This window comes from Nannospalax galili, unplaced genomic scaffold (assembly GCF_000622305.1).
Source record: "Nannospalax galili isolate Female #2095 unplaced genomic scaffold, S.galili_v1.0 scaffold95, whole genome shotgun sequence".
Classification (NCBI taxonomy): domain Eukaryota; kingdom Metazoa; phylum Chordata; class Mammalia; order Rodentia; family Spalacidae; genus Nannospalax; species Nannospalax galili.
The window spans coordinates 2,599,702-2,617,787 of NW_008342393.1; the positions used below are offsets into that span (position 1 = coordinate 2,599,702).

General features: G+C 50.4%; 1 protein-coding gene and 1 pseudogene across 5 annotated transcripts; one reads left to right on the plus strand and one right to left on the minus strand.

Moving 5' to 3' along the window:
• Nucleotides 1–1,953: 1,953 nt before the first annotated feature.
• On the minus strand, nucleotides 1,954–2,415 carry LOC115071280 (annotated as a pseudogene).
• A 4,085-nt stretch (nucleotides 2,416–6,500) lies between these two features.
• On the plus strand, nucleotides 6,501–18,086 carry Nfe2l1 (nuclear factor, erythroid 2 like 1). Of its 5 annotated transcripts, XM_029566054.1 has the most exons (6): nucleotides 6,501–6,660; nucleotides 8,203–8,384; nucleotides 8,713–9,224; nucleotides 14,600–14,815; nucleotides 15,506–15,664; nucleotides 16,340–18,041. In XM_029566054.1, the coding sequence occupies exons 3-6, from the start codon at nucleotides 8,715–8,717 to the stop codon at nucleotides 17,684–17,686; spliced, it is 2,232 nt and encodes a 743-aa protein (XP_029421914.1). In that variant the 5' UTR covers nucleotides 6,501–6,660; nucleotides 8,203–8,384; nucleotides 8,713–8,714; the 3' UTR covers nucleotides 17,687–18,041. The 5 variants fall into 5 exon arrangements, with proteins under 5 accessions (XP_029421914.1, XP_008836493.1, XP_008836494.1 ...); XM_008838271.2 differs by having other exon boundaries at nucleotides 8,203–9,224; nucleotides 16,340–18,086; XM_008838272.3 differs by lacking the exon at nucleotides 6,501–6,660 and adding an exon at nucleotides 6,965–7,064 and having other exon boundaries at nucleotides 8,203–9,224.

Sequence of the window (18,086 nt, forward strand, 5' to 3'; positions counted from 1 at the left end):
ACAACTCTCTTACCCTTTCTCTAACACTGGCCTCTTTTCTCAGGTCCTGCTATTTGAATACTTCTAGACCTAGGACCCAGAGGGAAGAGAAAGTTCCACACAGCTGGTGTGGAACTCACTATGTAGACCAGGCTGGCCTCCATCTCACAGAGATCCACCTACCTCTAACATAACTGTAATTCCAGTACTCCAAAGGTTGAGTGTCCTAGACCAGCTAAGGATACATTTGAAGACACTGACACTGTCTCAAAACAATAAAAACAAACAAAAACAAAAACAAAAACCCAAATGAGGGCTGGCAAAAATGGCTCAGTATGCAAAGGCACTGGCTGCCAAGCCTGAGGGCCTGCGTTCTATCCCTGGGACCCACATGGTATAAAGAGAGAATTGGCTCCTGAAAGTTTTCCTCTGCCTGCCACACACATGCCATGGCTTGCACACACACACCAGTGCACCCCCACCTCATGAATAAATGTAATAAAGTTTAAAAATGAAACAAAATGAACAAAAATAGTTTTTTATTTAAGTGCTATAGCCAGGCCTGGTAGTGCTACTTGGAAGGCTGAGGCAGGAGGTTTGAAAGTTCAAGGCCTGCTTGGGCTGCAGAGTGAGTTCAAAGCTAGCCTGGGCAATTTAATGAGACCCTGTCTCAACATAAAAAGTAAAGAGGGCTAGGGATGTAGCTTAGTGGTAGAGTAGTTGCCTAGGGTATAGGAGGCCCTCTGTGTGATGCCCTGGGTTCAATTCCTGTACTGCAATATAATGTATATTACAGTATGCTACCATACCTAGTTATCAATTCTTCTCTTTTTCTTGGTGTTTCTTGGCATAAGATCTTATAGCTTAAGCTGTCCTTGAACTATTCATCTTCCTGCCTCAGTCTTCCAACTGCTGAGTTGGAGATCTGTGCCACCATGCCTGGCTCCAGTTTCTCATCTTAAAAATATTTTTTCCCCATCTCTTTGAGACGGGGTCTCCCTGTAGCCCCAGCAGGCTTGGAACTCGCTATGTAGACCAGGTTGGCCTCAAACTCATAGAGATCCACCTGCCTCTGCCTCCCAAGTGCTGGGATTAAAGGCGTGAGCTACCACAAGTGCTATTGCACACTGAGGGTCAAGAGTCCCACTGGCTGATTCATGCTCTCCACTTTTGGAGTTAATGTGCCTGTTGGAACCCAGAAGCATCATTCCCCACACTGAAGTCCTGCCTCTGTGTGATGGCTAATCTGGGTTGTCAACTTGACACATTTCAGGAGACCCTCAACAATAATATCCCCCAGGAGATTAGCCTGTGGACACATCTATGGTGCATTTTTTTTTTTTTTGGTCTTTTTGAGACAGGTTCTTCCAGCCCCTGACCTGGAACTCGCTAGGTAGACCAGGCTGGCCTCGAACTCACAGAGATCTGCTTGCCTCTGCCTCCCAAGTGCTGGGATTAAAGGCATGCACCACCATGCTCGGCTTATGGTGCATTTTTTTAAAAAATGTTAATTCATGGGCTCAGCAGTTAAGAACACTGGCTGTTCTTGCAGAAGACCTGGGTTTGAATCCCAGCACCCACATGGTATCTAACAACTGTCAGTAATTCCAGTTACCTCTTCTGTCCTCTGAGGGCATTGCACGACATGGGTACACTTACCTACATGCAGGCAGTACACCCATACACATAAAAAAAGATAATAAAACATTAAAAAATGTTAATTGATGTAGGAGGGTCCAGCCCACTGTGAATGGTGTCATCCCTAGATAGGTGGGCCCAAGTTAAGAAAGATAGCGAAAATGAGCCTAGGAAGTAAGTCATTGGGCAGTATTTTTCCATTGGTTCCTGCTCCAGATTGCTGTTGGAGGTCCTGCCCTTACATCCCTTGATGACAAACTATAAATTGTAAGTTAAACCCTTTACTCCACAAGTTGCTTTTTTGTCATGGTGTTCATCACAGCAACAGAAAGCAAACTAGACCATCCTGCTTCCACCACACCAAGATACAGCAACCACACAGGAGGGTACCAGAGACTCTGCTTCTACCTGATCCCACCGAGCAGTGTGTGCTGCTGGGTCCAGGTCTCCATACCCAGCACAATGGGTCACTTCCTTAAAGGCCTTCATTCTCTCCATGCTTTTGTCCTCCATAGCATAGCTATTTTCAATTACTTGAGAGATCCAGTCACCAGGTTTTCTGCAAAGATGTGTATGAGGAGTTTGTTCTGCTTCAGAAGGACTTTTGTGGTGAGCACTGGCTTGCTGATGTCACATTGCTGGGCTCCAGGGAGAGCAGGATACCCATCTTCCCAAACTGGGTCACACCACCAGGATCTGGCAGCTGAAGTTCATGCAGACCACCTGGTAGGTTCTTCTCCCATCCCTGCATACCACTTCTGACTTTTGTTTGGATACTACCAATGTTTTGCATACCATGGTCCCATTCTTCAGTGGAGGCTGGGTTCAGAGAGACCACAGCCTCCCCAAGCTGAGTGAGGTGCCTTTCACCCATGGGTGAGGAACCCTGAACTTGCATAGAAGGGGCAGGTGGGCCATGAGTGAATGCAGCCTGTCTGGGACATCTGGGCAGACCTAATGTCGCTGTGTTTTTTTATCCTTTCTTCACTGACTATCCTTTCTACCTTCCCGGTTTCACTCATTTAGTGGCTACATGGTCTGGTTTTGTGGTAACGTCATATCTGCTTTCAAGGTGCACAAATAATTCTCAATTTTGTTACTAGACTTTTACCAGGCAAAGGCCTGAACTTTGGCAGTCCCAATAGGCTAGGTTCTGGGATCTATCCCAATATGTCAAAGAGATAAGTGATAGGAGAGAGAGAGAGAGAGAGAGAGAGAGAGAGAGAGAGAGAGAGAAAAAAATTTAATCAATGTGACTTATTGGAAAGAGAAACAGATAAGGGGTCTAGTGACCCCAAGTTTATCTTAAGTATTGACATGAACTCTAGATCTAAACAGGAAAATAACTGGGGTGGGAGGCAAGGGGCTTGCATAATGAAGCAGTCTTGGACAAAGTGTGGTCTGTTTAATCATATCTCAGTTCTCCTTCTGCTAAGGAGTCTGAAGAAATTATTGTTTTCATAGGTTGAGATGAACAATCTGGTTCCCGTGATTACTCCTGCTCTAGGATGCAGGCTTACCAACATAAAGAACTATGCTCATCTGATGTGCTCATCTACACTCATCTTTCCCAATGTTTGGGGGAGATTCAGTCCTATTAAAAAAGTGTTTGTAGCTGGGCTTGGTGGCGCATGCCTTTAATCCCAGCACTTGGGAGGCAGAGGCAAGCAGATCTCTGTGAGTTCAAGGACAGCCTGGTCTACATAGTGAGTTCCAGGACAGCTGGAGCTACAGGGAAATGCTATCTCAAAAAGACCAAAAAAAAAAAAGTGTTTGTTAAGGGGCTGGAGACATGGTCAGGGTTAGGAGAACTGGCTACTTTTGCAGAGGACCTGGGCTCAGTTCCCAGATATCCACATGGGTATCTCTGTTCTGGCCTCCATCAGGCACATTCATACATGCAGGCAACACTCTCATACACATAAAATAATAAAAGTTTAGCTGGGTATGGTGGTGCACTCCTTTAATCCCAGCACTTGGGAGGCAGAGACAGGCAGATCTCTGTGAAATCGAGGCCAGCCTGGTCTACACAGTGAGTTCCGGACCAGCTGCAGCTACAAGGAGACCCTGTCTCAAAACAAAACAAAAAAGTAGTTTATCCATCAGTTCCGATGATCCTGGAATCTAAGGTGACGACATATTTAAGGCAACAAGTGGAGCACATTTGGGGGTCTGGAATAAGACATTCTAATAGTTGACAGTGAGATGGCTAAACCAGATAGACACAAAATGAAGGCAGGTACTCCGTCTGGGCTTTTATTCTGTTTTTAAATACCTTGTGAGCCCAAGTGAGGAACTGAGACTTTTTCTTTTTTTTAAATCAAAAGTAGTTTCAAATGCCTGTAATATTTAATCTGTTCTTCCTTTTTAAAGGAGGGTCTTTTAGGGATTAATTCAAAGCCTTGATCCTCTCCTCTCTCTCTCTCAAGACTTATGTAGCTCTGGCTGGCCTGAAACTCATTATGTAAACTAGGCTACTCTCAAACTTGCAATGATCCTTCCTGCCTCTGCCTCCCAAGTGCTGGGATTATAAACATGTGTCTCTATGCCTAGCTGGATCTTGTTTTAAAAATGTGCTCTACTCAAGAGTGCTGGTTTACACCTGTAATCCTATAACTCTAGCAGTTGGGAGACTGAAGTAGGAGGATCACTCTAAAATTCCAGGACAGCCTGGGGCAGTAAGACTGAGAGCCTGTTTCAGAAATAAAACAAACGACTATACTACCAGATAGGCTTTTTTTTTTTTCTCTTGAGACAGCATCTTCCTGTAGCCCTGGCTGGCCTGGAGCTGGCCCTGTAGACCAGGTTGGCCTTGATCTCACAGAGATCTGCCTAGCTCTGCCTCTTGAATGCTGGGACTAAAGGCAGCACCACTATGCCTGCGTGCCTACAGACTGTTTTTATTTCAATTTTGCTGGAGCTTCTAATTACAGGTCTACATGCTTGACTCCTTCTCTGGTTATTCTTTTTGTTTTTGTTTAGTGCAAGAGATTGAACACAGCACCTCTTTCATCACTGAGTACACTGGTGTACCTACTATTTAGTATTTAGCATGTAAATTCCCTGCCCTGTTGCTTCGAAGACCCAACAATTAATACACAAAATTCTATTCGTCATGGAGTTTAGATCCCAGTTATTCATCGGGATACAGTAAAACACGGTTTTCAGGAAATCATATTTGAAAGTGTAAACTAGTTCAAAGTATTATTTTTTAAAAAAATATTATTTTTATTTTATGTGTATGAGTGTTATGCCTGCATGTAGGTAAGTGCACCTGTGTCATGCAATGCCCTCGAAGGACAGAAGAGGCTGTTGGATATCCTGGAACTGGAGTTATGGACAATTGTTAACTGCCATGTGGGTGCTGAGATTCGAACCTGGGTCTTCTACAAGAACAGTCAGTGTTCTTAACCGCTGAGCCATCTCTCCATCCCACATTAATGTTTTCTTTTTTAATTAAAAAGTGTATACTACCTCAGTAATTTTCTAAGGATTCAGTGACTAGATACTGAATATATTTACATCTGTGAAAGCATTTTATACTCTGTGAGCCTCTCCAAATTCAGGCTAATTCTGCAAGCACAACATAAACTTGAATATCTGGTATATCTGGTGAGTTATCAGTTGGCCTTACTGCACAAGGATGATAATGAATTGTCAAATAGATAATGGCCTGTTTCAAGGAGACAAGAACTTGAACTGACACCCTTGTCCCACAGCTGGGAGCAACCCTGTACAAACTCCAATTCAGTGAGCTCAGTGATTTCCTAAGTGTGGTCTTCGGACTAGCTGCATTAGAATTACTCAAGAGGGAATGTTATCAGGGCTCTTACCTTAAGGTTACTGAATTAGACTATCCAGAGGCTTTGGAAGTCTGGTAAATTCCCCAAATGATGAAGGGAGCATACTAATAGTTGAATCACAAAACATGTTTTGGTACTATGGGTGTGTGGAACTGGAGAGCGCAGGAATTTTAAGGAAAGTTCCAAAAAAGCAAAACTAAGCTCTGTGTGAGGGATTAAGGAAAAAGAGGATCTCTGTGGTGTTCCTTTGGTGATAATAATCTTGCCACCATTATGACAACCAGTCTACGGGGCAGTTCCTGAAAAGTAACTGTTGCCTGAGCTACATAAGGTGATACCACTTTTGCTTGAACGGGTATCCACACCAGGACCTCAAACTGAGGGTGCGTGTTTGTGACCCAGGTAACTACACCAAGTCCTCAAACCACGGAGTTGTGTGTTGTGCTCAAACCAAGGTGTGGGGTGTGTGTTATATGCACCAGGCCCTCAAACCGAAGATGGGTGTCTCTGCAAACGGAGGTGCGTTGTGTGCACCAGGCCCTCACACCGATGGGTGTGTGCTTGCTTCCGTTGCCAGCACCCAAGATGGCGACATACCCGTCGCCCACCCGAGAACCACATGCTCCGAGCTCCGCCTCAGTCCCCTCAGGTCTTATTGACTTTGCAAGTCACTGTGGAAACGCTCCAGAGGATCACTCCGCGTTCTAGCGGCAATACGCCCTTCCTTCCCCAGCCTTAAGTTCTCACTCCCTAGCCACACCACGAACCAGAAGCACCTAACATGTAACACGCCCGCCTCCAGCGCCCGGCGGAGGGGGTCCAGAAAGCCGGACGCTGAGGCCTTCTCCGCACCCATTGGCGGGCCGGATCTGCACGCTCATTGGGCGGTGGGGCGGGTCCGCCCGCCCATTGGACCGCCGACCACATCAGTCTTGGGAAGACGGGCCAGGGGAGGCGGAGACACGCCCGGCTATTGGGTTCTCTTTCTGTCAATCAGAGCGACATCCGGTGACGACCGTAGCCACGGCTATCTGATTGGGGCACCTGTTTCTAGGGTGTCCGTGGCGGGCGGGCTTCCGAGTGCGGTGGAAGGAGGGGGCGGGGAGGGAAGCGGAGGCTGGGCGCTCCAGGCCGGCCGGAGGTGGCGGCGGCGGCGGCGGCGGCGGCGGCGGCGGCGAGGCCGAGACTCGGGCTGAGAGCCTGTTGTGGCGGCAGCGGCGGACTCCGACATCAGCAGCGGGTACCGGACATACTCCTGTTCCTGGACAGAGGGCTCTGGTGCCATAGGGTCGAAGCTTGTGGGCTGAGGGGCGGCAGGCTGTGGCCGAGGACAAGGAGGCGGGAGCCGGGAGGCCGAGCGGGGATCCCGCGGGGCTCGGGCCCGGACTTGGCTGGGAAGGAGCGCGGGGCCGAACCGAGAGCAAGCTCCTGGGTGGGCTGGACTGAGGAGGGCTTGCGGGCATGGGAAGGCGTGGTGAGGCCCGGCTGGGGCGTGGGGTGGGGCCTCAGCCACGGAGGGCGGGGTGAGTCGCCTTTAAGGGTGGGTCAAGGCCGGGAAAGTAGCACTTGTCGCCTGCTGTCCCGGAAGGCTAGGAACTGAGGCGCCGAGAGTGGGCATGGCAGCTTGGTCCCAGCCGGACGCGGGTATCCAGGGCAGGGTGGGACCGGACTCAGGCCAGGGCTCTTTGGCTTTCTGTCTTTGGAGAACTTTGTCCACTTTCTCACACGTAATTGACTCTTGGGAGGTTTTTAGTAGTAAATGGCGTGAGAACGGGCGAGTATCGAAAGCGGGAATGTTTACTCATCCGAATGAGGGTATTCGTGGGTGTGTGCCTGCGTGTGTGTTCCTAAGCTGTAGATCCCACTTCCCCCTTAGAACGAAGTTGGTAGTGGGTCACCACAGGTTGTGTGTTGGCTTACATTAACAGAGGCTCAAAAATAGCGACCAGAAACTGAAAGGCAAATTTACCTTCTCCCTACTTGGCAACTTGGGTTGAGAAAACTTGGCCATATATCCTTCTGCTTTGCCCCAGAAGGTCATCTGAATAAAGATAAACCCTACCTATTCAATTCCGGGTGGAACAGTTCTCTGAAGGCCCTCACCATCTCACCATGCTTCATTACTCGTCGGTACATTTTTTCTTTTGTCATGGGGATTGAACCGAAGACTTTGAACTAGGTAGTCAACCACTGATCTGATCCTAGCCGCTCCCACTTTTTTTGTTTTTTTAGTTTTTATTTTGAAACAGTCTCACAAATTTGCCCAGACTGGCCTCAAACTCTTGACCTTCTTGATCTTCAGGAAAGGGAAATTAGAATTCAAAGTTGGAAAAAAAGGCAGTTTTCTTTGTGTGAAATGGTGGCCCAAACATTGTTCCCGAGCATTTTTCACGCGATCCACCATTAAGAACCTTTCCCTCTTTGGAATTGGGAGGATGATTGTAGATGATAGGAAGTGGGCTTCTTGTGCTAAAATTAGAAGCTGGGTAATTTTGTATTAGGAGTGTTGGTAAACTAGACACAGTGTAAGATAGTTTGGATGCCTTTAGCATTGTCCGCTTATTCAAAGCAAGCTACTTTTTAAAGTATTGCAGATTTACTATCCAGTCACTGAGATCCTTTGTGATTCTTCCTTTTTACAGTTTGCATAACAGGTTTGCTTTCTGATTGTGTAAATTTTTTTTGAATGTGTTTCTTACCTTCTCTCTGAAGGTCTCTTACCCTGATCATGATGTAAAAAGTATGGAATCTTAACTTGTTGCTCTTGTGATTCCTATTTCAGGTTTCTCTGGAAACCCCCCTGGTAAGTGTGGAGGAGGCGGGACACTCTGACCCAAGACAAAAGACCTGTAGCTCCAGCCAAAGAAAATAAACCTTAGGAGGGAGACCGAAAAAGAAAGAAAGAAGTCCATCAGCTGTTCTTGAGAACAGCCTGCATTGGAATCTACTGAGAGGACGGCTGATGTGAGTGAGGAAGGGACTGTATGTGGACTGTGGAGACAGTAAGTTGCCAGGGCCCTGAGTTCCTGGACTGGGTTAGTAACAGTTGAACTTTCAGAGGTGAGGTGTCAAGAAGGGAAAAGTGAATGTGGTCCGGAGTGTGGCCTTGGCTCCACAGGGTGTGCTTTACTCTGGGGCCATCAGGGAGCTCAGCCCCTGTGTTCTGCCAGGGTGGGGAACAGGGTCTTGCATTGAGGAGGGTAACCTGCTGGCTGGAGTGGCAGAGCAGTGGCCTTGATTTGTCTTGTGGAAGATTTAAAAACAAAAAAGCATAAACATTCTGGTCCTTCAGCAATGCTTTCTCTGAAGAAATACTTAACGGAAGGACTTCTCCAGTTCACCATTCTGCTGAGTCTGATCGGGGTGAGGGTGGACGTGGATACTTACCTGACTTCACAGCTCCCTCCACTCCGGGAGATCATCCTGGGGCCCAGCTCTGCCTATACTCAGACCCAGTTCCACAACCTGAGGAACACCTTGGATGGCTATGGTATCCACCCCAAGAGCATAGACCTGGACAATTACTTCACTGCCCGGCGGCTCCTCAGCCAGGTGAGGGCCCTGGACAGGTTCCAGGTGCCAACCACTGAGGTAAATGCTTGGCTGGTTCACCGGGACCCGGAGGGGTCTGTCTCTGGCAGCCAGCCCAGCTCAGGCCTCGCCCTCGAGAGTTCCAGTGGCCTCCAAGACGTGACGGGCCCAGACAACGGGGTGCGAGAAAGCGAAACGGAGCAGGGATTCAGTGAAGATTTGGAGGATTTGGGGGCTGTAGCCCCTCCAGTCACTGGAGACTTAACCAAAGAGGTTAGTTGGCCCAGTGGTGGTGGGTGGGGCTGGGTGTTGGGGAAGAGTGGGCTGGTTCTGAAGGATTGTGGACCCACACTGAGCTTTTTGAGGAACCATATAGGTTGGGAGGTGGGGAATTGGCCTGAGGCATTGTGTTTAGGTAGGAATGGGCTGAATTGTCTGAAATTAGGATTCAGAGCTGTGAGCATTTCCATGTGTTGAACCATTCACCCACCACTGATTGTACTGTCAGGGCAGTGGGAAGTTCCTAGAACATACCAGGGTGTTTACTGCTTAGATTTCAGTATGACTGCTGGAGGCCTTAGGGGAGGGAGGGCCATGTTATGATGGGCTTTGATACTGTGTGTATCTGTTGCTAAGAAACATACTGTGTGGCTTCTTGCCTTGTACCCCCCCACACACCTTAAAACATGTGTATTGTACCCTAAAGTTGTTTGTGGTCAGATCTGTTGTTGTAAAGTCCTTTTAGCTCTCCTGGGCCTGAGCCAAAGGGTAGACTTGGATAGTTATTCTTGGCCAGGAGAGGCTAAGGCTCCCATTCTTTGCTAAAAGTCCACTGTAGGGACTAGAGCAGAAAGGGCTGAAGGCTAGAAGAGAACTCTCTTTTGCTGCTCAGGCTGGCTTGTTCTGAGCTATCAGAAGCAATTTTAGCACCTGGCACAGGGCTGACAAACTTCTGGACAGAAAAGGATACAGTTCCTTCCCTTGAATGATACTAATGGCTCCTATGGCCCCTACCTCACCCAGGTGGTAAAAATGTTGTGACTTGTCACCAGCCTTAGGAGCACAAGTGTGGATTGGCACTGGGCTGGCTAGTATGGAAGACTGTGCAGATGGTTGCAGAGTTTGACTTCCTCTGCCTACCATATCAGGCCACATTTTGTCTTTCTCCCTGCTTTGGAGCTTAATTGTGGCTTAGTGACCTAAGTTGTCTTGACTATTAGTGACTGAGAAATGACTTGTATTAGACCTATGGTTTCATCTGGGGGAGAGATTGCAACATCTAGAGACAGTTGTTTCACTTGTCAGAGCTATGGGGAGGGATGCTAGGGCATCTAATGGGAAAGGCCAAGGATGCTGCTTAAACATCTTTTTTTTGAATTTTTGAGGTGGGGTGTCTCTGTAGCCCCAGGTGACCTGGCACTCACTATGTAGACCAGGCTGGCCTTGATCTCACAGAGATCCACCTGCCTCTGCCTCCTGAGTGCTGGGATTAAGGTGTGTGCCACCACACCTGATGTTTAAATACCTTTTTAAAAATATTTTATTTTGTATGTCTACCACATACATGCCTGGTGCCTAACAGGCCAGAAGAGGCAGACAGTTGATAGCTGCCATGTAGGTGCTGGGAACAGAACCCAGGAACACTTAGTGCTCTTTTTTATTTTTTGTGTATGTGTGTATTGTATGTATGTATGCATGCTAGTGTACCTGCGTTGTGCAGTGCCCGTGGAGGACAGAAGAGGGTTTCAGATCCCTTAGAACTGGAGTTACAGAGGTTGTTAGCTGCTGTGTGGGTGCTGGGAACAGAATGCAGGTCCTCTGCAAGAACAGTCAGTGCCCTTAACCACGGAGCCACCATTCCAGCCCCACAGCCAGTGCTCTTAACCACTAAGCCATATCTCCAGCCCTCCTCCCCCTTTTTAAACAGTACAGGGCAGCTCCCAAACCACAAGTTTATCTGACCCCCAATTTTTCGTGGTGCTGAGATAAACCCACTTTGGTTGGCTAGCTCTTACTAGATCTGCATGAGAGAGGCTAGGATTATCTGATCATGGGAGTCAGGAGCATATCTTGGCTTTTAGGGCCTTTGAAGGCCTTAGATTCTGATGTTTTTATATTTTGGAAATCGTCTGGCTGGTCTGGATCTTGCTATATAGACCAGGATGGCCTTGAACTTTTGATAATTCTCTTGCTTTTACCTCTCCCTCCCAAGTGCTGGGATTATAGCCCTGTGCCACCATGCCATTTTAGAGTCTTAGAGTGTTCCTTGCGACCTCACCTTTTTTTGTTCCCCCTTTCTGTGTCTTTCAAATGGGCTCTTGAAGTCCAGGGACCAGAAGCCCTGTTCCTGATCTTTAATGGCATGGAACAGGGCTTCTGGGAACCCTTGCAGGGTTGGCTCTGGTACTGCCCCTTTAGGGAGCTCTTCTGGGATATGGAATGTTTTGGCTGTAACTGGATGTGTTGGAGCAGAATGGGATGGAACTTGGTATCTGCTTTTCTGTTTCTTGGCCATAAAGAAGGTCATGCCTTCACTGACTCCTGGCCTTTATCACTTTCTTTGGGAACTTGGGTGGGTCATGCACAAGGGACCCAGGCTGGGGATGGGGGAAGGGAGGATTATGATGTGTCTAGAACATTTCCTCAGCAACTCAGGGATAAAAATACCCAGGTCCAGAGCATGTGACAGGCACTGCTGGAGCTGGTATTATCCCTGGGGTGGTGTGCTCCCTGCTGCCAGGCCTGTTCTATGGACACCCATAGCTTAGGCCCTTGTCAGGGATAGGATTCCCCTCCAGGTTGGCACCCTGCCCAGAGCAGGGGGTGGCCTGTTTACAGCTTTTCCCAGGCTAGAAGCAGGCTGTAACCAGGGAGAACGTACTGTCTCTCTGACCTGACCTTAGGCTCTGGGGGCACAGTAATAAGAGTTCAATTTTCCCTGAGAAACCAATGTAGGGAGTCAGAAGTGGATCCACAGCCCCATTTCTGCCAGGGGCTTTCCCCTCCCTGCTAGGAGAGATGCTAGCTAGGTTTGGGCACAAAATGCTCTTTAGTTTCTCCCTTGCTGCAACTCCCTCATACTACCACAAATTGCTCCTTGGAAAAGCCGGGAGGTGGGGGTGGGGGTGGGTGGCATATTTGTGGCTACGATGCTGCTGCCCAGCACCTGTGAAGGTAAGTGCTGGGCTTCACAATTCTCTTTCTTTTTGCTAGGGGCCAGGCCTGCCGGCGCTGACACGCGGCTCTTATAATAATGGCTTTCCCCTCTCACCTAATGTGACTTGTTTTAGGGTGAGAAAGCTCCTGACTTTTTTTCCTCTTTTTGGGTGCCCTTGGTTCCTGCCCGGCCTGGCTTGTGATTCCTGGCCTTGAGGACTGGCCACAGCCTTCTTAAGGAACGAGAAAACTCCTTAGACTTCCCAGCAGAGGATTTAGTTTCCCAGTGAAGCTTCAGGAGTGTCTGTCCAGTCCCCAGTGGGCTGGAAGAGCAGGACATGACAGGCGGTGCAGAGTGGCACCACTTCCCCCCAGGGCGCTTTCACTGCGCCACCCCAGCTGACTGACTGGGCTGGGTGGGGCTGCCCGCCCCTGGGTGCATCTCCTCAAGGAGACGGAGGCGGCCCAGGGATGGGCCGGTTCCTTGCGGCAGCTTCTCCAGCTGCCCTGGTGCAGAGATTGGCTCCCTTCTGCAGCTAGGTAACAGGCGGTGGGAGGGGATTGGCTCCTTCCGCATCTCCAGCGGAGACTTGGGGGAGGAGATTGGCTCCCGGCGCAGCCTAGGTAACGACAGTGGGAGGGGATTGGCTCTTTCCGCAGCCCCAGCTGCTGACCTGGGGGAGGGGATTGGCTCTCTGCAGCCTCAGCAGTGACCTGCGGGGTGGGAGGGGGAGGGGATTGGCTCCTTGCTGCAGCCTAGGTAACAAGTTTGGGGGGCGTGGGGAGGGGGAGAGGGAGGAGCGGGAGGATAGGCCCAGGAGGGGAGCTCGCTTTCCTCTGCAGCGTGAGCACGGAGCATGGGGTGGGAGTCCCGTCTTACTGCAGCCTCTGCGGTGAGCTCAGGGTGGGGGCTGCCGGGCGCCTGAGTGGAACTAGGGTTGTGAGGTGGGAGGGGGCTGCTCCAGGATGGAGGAAGGGGGCTGGGCTGGGCCGCCCAGGCAGCAGCACGGGCGGGGCACCTTCATCGGGCCCCTCGGAGCTACCAAGGGGCCACCCTTCCAGCCTGGTGTGCTTCCTGCAAGGCACGAGCTCCCTGCAGCCCCCTGTCCGGCTTACCGGCACCGGCTGCCCTGGGGCTCCTCTCGCAGACCATGACCCGCCTGGACCGCAGCTCTCACAGTGGTAGGGGCCATGCCAAAGGCAGGCCCCTTAACTCTTTGCTGGCTGGTCACCGGGTGGCCCAGCCCCCCTCTGCTCCTGGGTCCAGGGCTTCTGTTCAGGTTGGTGTATGGTGGGAGACTGAAGGGAGAGGTACATGTGGGAGGTCTTGGTCTTGGGAGACAGATGGGGTGGGTCATGGTAGGAAAGAGTACACAGTACTTGCTTGGGGATAGGGAGATGGATTTGGTCTGAAGATACTTCTCACTGGAAAGAGTGTGTCTGCTTTTTAATCTCTGAATGGAAGGCAATACTTAAGGGTCCTTTTCAGGCTTGTTGGAAGACTGCTAAAGGGAGGGGCATATATTGGAAGTCCAAATGGCTCTGTTGGGGTTCTGTGGGGGTGGCAGTTGGTGCAGGAACTCTGTAGGAGCTTCAGAGAAAAGTGGATGGAGGCATTTTAATGTCCAAGGTGGCATTCAGAGCTCAGCCATGGTAGGGGTTATGTCCTTGAATGGGTTGACTATGCTGGTGAGTCCTGGGGTGTGGTATGAGAGGGAGGGACAAAGATAGCATTGGTGTGAGGGGACACAGTGAGGCTGGTCTAGGCAGGGGTGGGGTGCTCAGTGGGGATCATCTGACTGCCTAAGGTTCCCTTGGGATTGAGGCAGCTTTGCTAGGATCAACTGAGATGGAATTCTGGCTGGGATGACTCTTGAGGTGAGGCTGGCCTTTAGTAGTTGTGGATGTTCAAGCTTACTCCTGCTGTCAGCCAGTGAAGGGGGAATGCTGAAGGAAGGATTGGAGATCCGCCTGTCATTGGTTGCATCAGGTGGTTGGAAATGCAGGGATTTTCCTCTCCAGGCCACCCCACCCCTTTATGCAAATGCAGTGGCACCACAGGCTGATGCAAGCCTGGCCAGTGCTAAGCAATTCTACATGGCAGTAGTTTGCCCTTGCTGGCCATGGTCAAGCAGGCCATGTTTTTAGGGTCCCCATTCTCAAAAGTGAGAGGTGTCTCTTGCTTCCTTTTCATTGTTAGAGGTGATGTAGGCCTGCCTTTTGGTCTGGGTATGTCTCTGGTCTACATCTTAAACCTGTGGACCTGTGCAGAGTTAGATATGTTAGTGTTTTTTACTAATGACTGTTTTTGGTGGGAGGTTGCCTGGAAGTGGATGAATGAAGTCTTGCTGGTGCAGAGGAACCAGAGGAGAAGGGCTAATGGGCATAGGCAGGTGGGGCCACACCCAGGACTAAGTATCATTAGGAGGAGCCTTGGAGGGACAGAAGAGGGGGTTCCTTGAGAGCTAAAGCCATCATGGTTTGTCTTTCAGGATATAGATCTGATTGACATCCTTTGGCGACAGGATATTGATCTGGGGGCTGGGCGTGAGGTTTTTGACTACAGTCATCGCCAGAAGGAGCAGGATGTGGATAAGGAGCAGCAAGATGGAGGAGAACAAGAGGACACCTGGGCAAGCGAGGGCACGGAAGCTCTGGCCAGAGACCTGCTAGTAGATGGAGAGACTGGGGAGAGCTTCCCTGCACAGGTACTGCCGCCTCTGATACTGGCCTCTGCTTTCCCCCCTTCCCCAGGCTCACAGGCTGGAGCTCTTCCACAAACTTGGACCTGAATGTATTTTGGCCTGGAGTCTATAAAGTCACAGAGGCTGGGCCATGGAAGGAGTTAGGGACTAGGCAAGAGACTCAGAAGCATCAGGCCTTGGCAGCATATTGCAGAGGAGGCAAAGTGTCTAGCATCTTCCTCCTTATCTTAGGACTCCTCTACTCCCTTTTGTGTCCCTGGGTGTATGGGACTCAGGTCTGCCATTATCTAGAACACGGATGTGGCAGGCCTACAGTGGTTCTGGAGAAGTGTATCAGCCTTAGACAACCAGGGCCCAGGCCAGCCAAACTTAACAGTTGCTGTTGCCACAGGTGCCTGGTGGGGAGGACCAGACAGCCCTGTCCCTGGAAAAGTACTTTAGGTTGTTAGAGGTCACCTGCCCCTTTGGAGAGAATGCTAAGGTGAGCAGGACCAGAGAACCCACTGAATAAGCAGGACACCCTGCACAACGTGCACCCCAGTGGCTTATATGCAGGGCCAGCTCTTGGTCTGGCCTTGGCCTAGCTTCTGGGGGGTGAATTCAGAGAAAGAATAGGAAACAAGACAGCAGTCACTGGGAGGAAAGCAAAAGGTAGTCATCTTTCCCCTGCTGAAGCCTCTTGTTCTGCCTTAGTTCCCAGCAGATGTTTCTAGCATCACAGAAGCAGTGCCTAGTGAGAGTGAGTCCCCAGCCCTTCAGAACAGCCTCTTATCTCCTCTTCTGACTGGGACAGAGTCACCATTTGATTTGGAACAGCAGTGGCAAGATCTCATGTCCATTATGGAAATGCAGGTAGGATTGTCAAAAAAGCACAGCCTGTGGGGTTTGTACAGGGTGTCCCAGCATGCAGTCATGTGCTTCTCTAGGAAGGGCAACACTCTTCTCTGTTAAGGACACTGAGAGGCGACTCCAGGTGTCCCCTTAGGGCTGGAAGAGGTGGATTGAGTGAAAACACAGTATTAAGCCTTCTTCCAAAGCAAGGCCTGCCGTAAGGTACACCTCTCCCTTTATGTAGATGGTCACTTGGCTGGCATTCTTTTACATAGTACTTTATCGATGTTGGCATTTGCTAGGCATATGCCCTACCTTGGAATTATACCTTCAGCCCTCAATTGTTAAGGTGTGAGAAATGGAAGGTCAGAAATATCGGATGATGTGCTTGTAGTCACCCAGCAAGCTTTATAACATGTTTTCTGGTCCAAGATGGTCAGTGTGTGGACTCCCTTTCACTCCAAGATGGGGAAATCTGGCCTCACAGAACCAGGAGCTTGTCAGTCTCTCATTGAGGTGAAGCCCATAATAAACCCCTAGTCCCAGGCCTAGTGGTCTGAGATGGGCCAGGGGCTGACCCTGGGCTTTCCTGCCCAATCTCTGCTTAGCCAGCTTTGCTTTAGTTTGGGGCTTGGAGGGTTTGAGACCAGGGAGGAGTCTGCTCCTGTTGAACACTGGTATGCTTCTCCATTTCAGGCCATGGAAGTGAATACATCAGCAAATGAAATTCTGTACAGTGCCCCTCCTGGAGACCCTCTGAGCACCAACTATAGCCTTGCCCCCAACACTCCTATCAATCAGAATGTCAGCCTGCATCAGGCGTCCCTAGGGGGCTGCAGCCAGGACTTCTCCCTCTTCAGCCCTGAGGTAGAGAGCTTACCTGTGGCCAGCAGCTCCACACTGCTTCCACTGGTTCCCAGCAACTCCACCAACCTCAATTCTACCTTTGGCTCTACCAGTCTGGCAGGGCTTTTCTTTCCACCCCAGCTCAATGGCACAGCCAATGACACAGCAGGCCCTGAGCTACCAGACCCCCTGGGGGGCCTGTTAGATGAAGCCATGCTGGACGAGATCAGCCTGATGGATCTGGCCATTGAGGAGGGCTTCAACCCCGTGCAGGCTTCCCAGCTTGAGGAGGAGTTTGACTCTGACTCAGGCCTCTCCTTGGACTCTAGCCATAGCCCTTCCTCCCTGAGCAGCTCTGAAGGCAGCTCTTCTTCCTCTTCCTCCTCATCTTCCTCCTCATCTTCCGCTTCCTCTTCTGCTTCTTCCTCCTTTTCTGAGGAAGGTGCTGTTGGCTACAGCTCTGACTCAGAGACCCTGGATCTGGAAGAGGCTGAGGGCGCAGTGGGCTACCAGCCGGAGTACTCCAAGTTCTGCCGCATGAGCTACCAGGATCCTTCTCAGCTCTCTTGCCTTCCCTACTTGGAGCATGTGGGCCATAATCACACGTACAATATGGCACCCAGTGCCCTTGACTCTGCTGATCTGCCACCACCCAGCACCCTCAAGAAAGGCAGTAAGGAGAAACAGGCTGACTTCCTGGACAAGCAGATGAGCCGGGATGAGCACAGAGCCCGTGCTATGAAGATCCCATTCACCAACGACAAAATCATCAACCTGCCTGTGGAGGAGTTCAATGAGCTGTTGTCCAAATACCAGCTGAGCGAGGCCCAGCTGAGTCTCATCCGGGACATCCGGCGCCGGGGCAAGAACAAGATGGCTGCACAGAACTGCCGAAAGCGCAAGCTGGATACCATCCTGAACCTAGAACGTGATGTAGAGGACTTGCAGCGTGATAAGGCCCGATTGCTTCGAGAAAAGGTAGAATTTCTACGGTCGCTGCGACAGATGAAGCAGAAGGTCCAGAGCCTGTACCAGGAGGTGTTTGGGCGGCTGCGGGATGAGAATGGGCGGCCCTACTCACCCAGTCAGTATGCACTTCAGTATGCTGGGGACGGCAGTGTCCTTCTCATTCCCCGCACGATGGCTGACCAGCAGGCCCGGCGACAGGAGAGGAAGCCAAAGGACCGGAGGAAGTGAGCCTAAGGAGGCAGGGGGTGGACACTCACCAAGACCGAAACTGGAGAAGGGCTGGGCCTGGACCTAACATCGGGGACTTAAATGCCTTCTTATCTAATAGATTTTCTCAGATGGGATGACTGCAGGTCAGTGCACAGGAAGAAGCGGGTGCAGGCACTGTCTGGCTCATCTTCCCCATTGGGGGTAGGTGGAAATGTCCAGACCATTTGAGTGATGGGGGTCCCCAACCTACCCCCTTTCTCAAGACGGGAAGGGTATTGGCATGCTGGTGGAGGTAGAGGAGCTGTGTGGAATGAAGGCTGACAAAGGGAAAGGGAGGGACTATGAGAGGAGAGAAAGTAGTAGGAAGTCTCATTCCTGGAAGGAAAAATGGAAGATGAAAGGACCCCCCCCCCCCAAA

Excerpts from the sequence above, each read along its gene's own strand:
- Nfe2l1 (XM_008838271.2), top strand. The coding sequence starts at position 8,715 with ATGCTTTCTCTGAAGAAATACTTAACGGAAGGACTTCTCCAGTTCACC. Across the intron at positions 9,225-14,599 it reads CTGGAGACTTAACCAAAGAG|GATATAGATCTGATTGACAT; the intron begins GTTAGTTGGCCC and ends TTTGTCTTTCAG. Across the intron at positions 14,816-15,505 it reads GGGAGAGCTTCCCTGCACAG|TTCCCAGCAGATGTTTCTAG; the intron begins GTACTGCCGCCT and ends GTTCTGCCTTAG.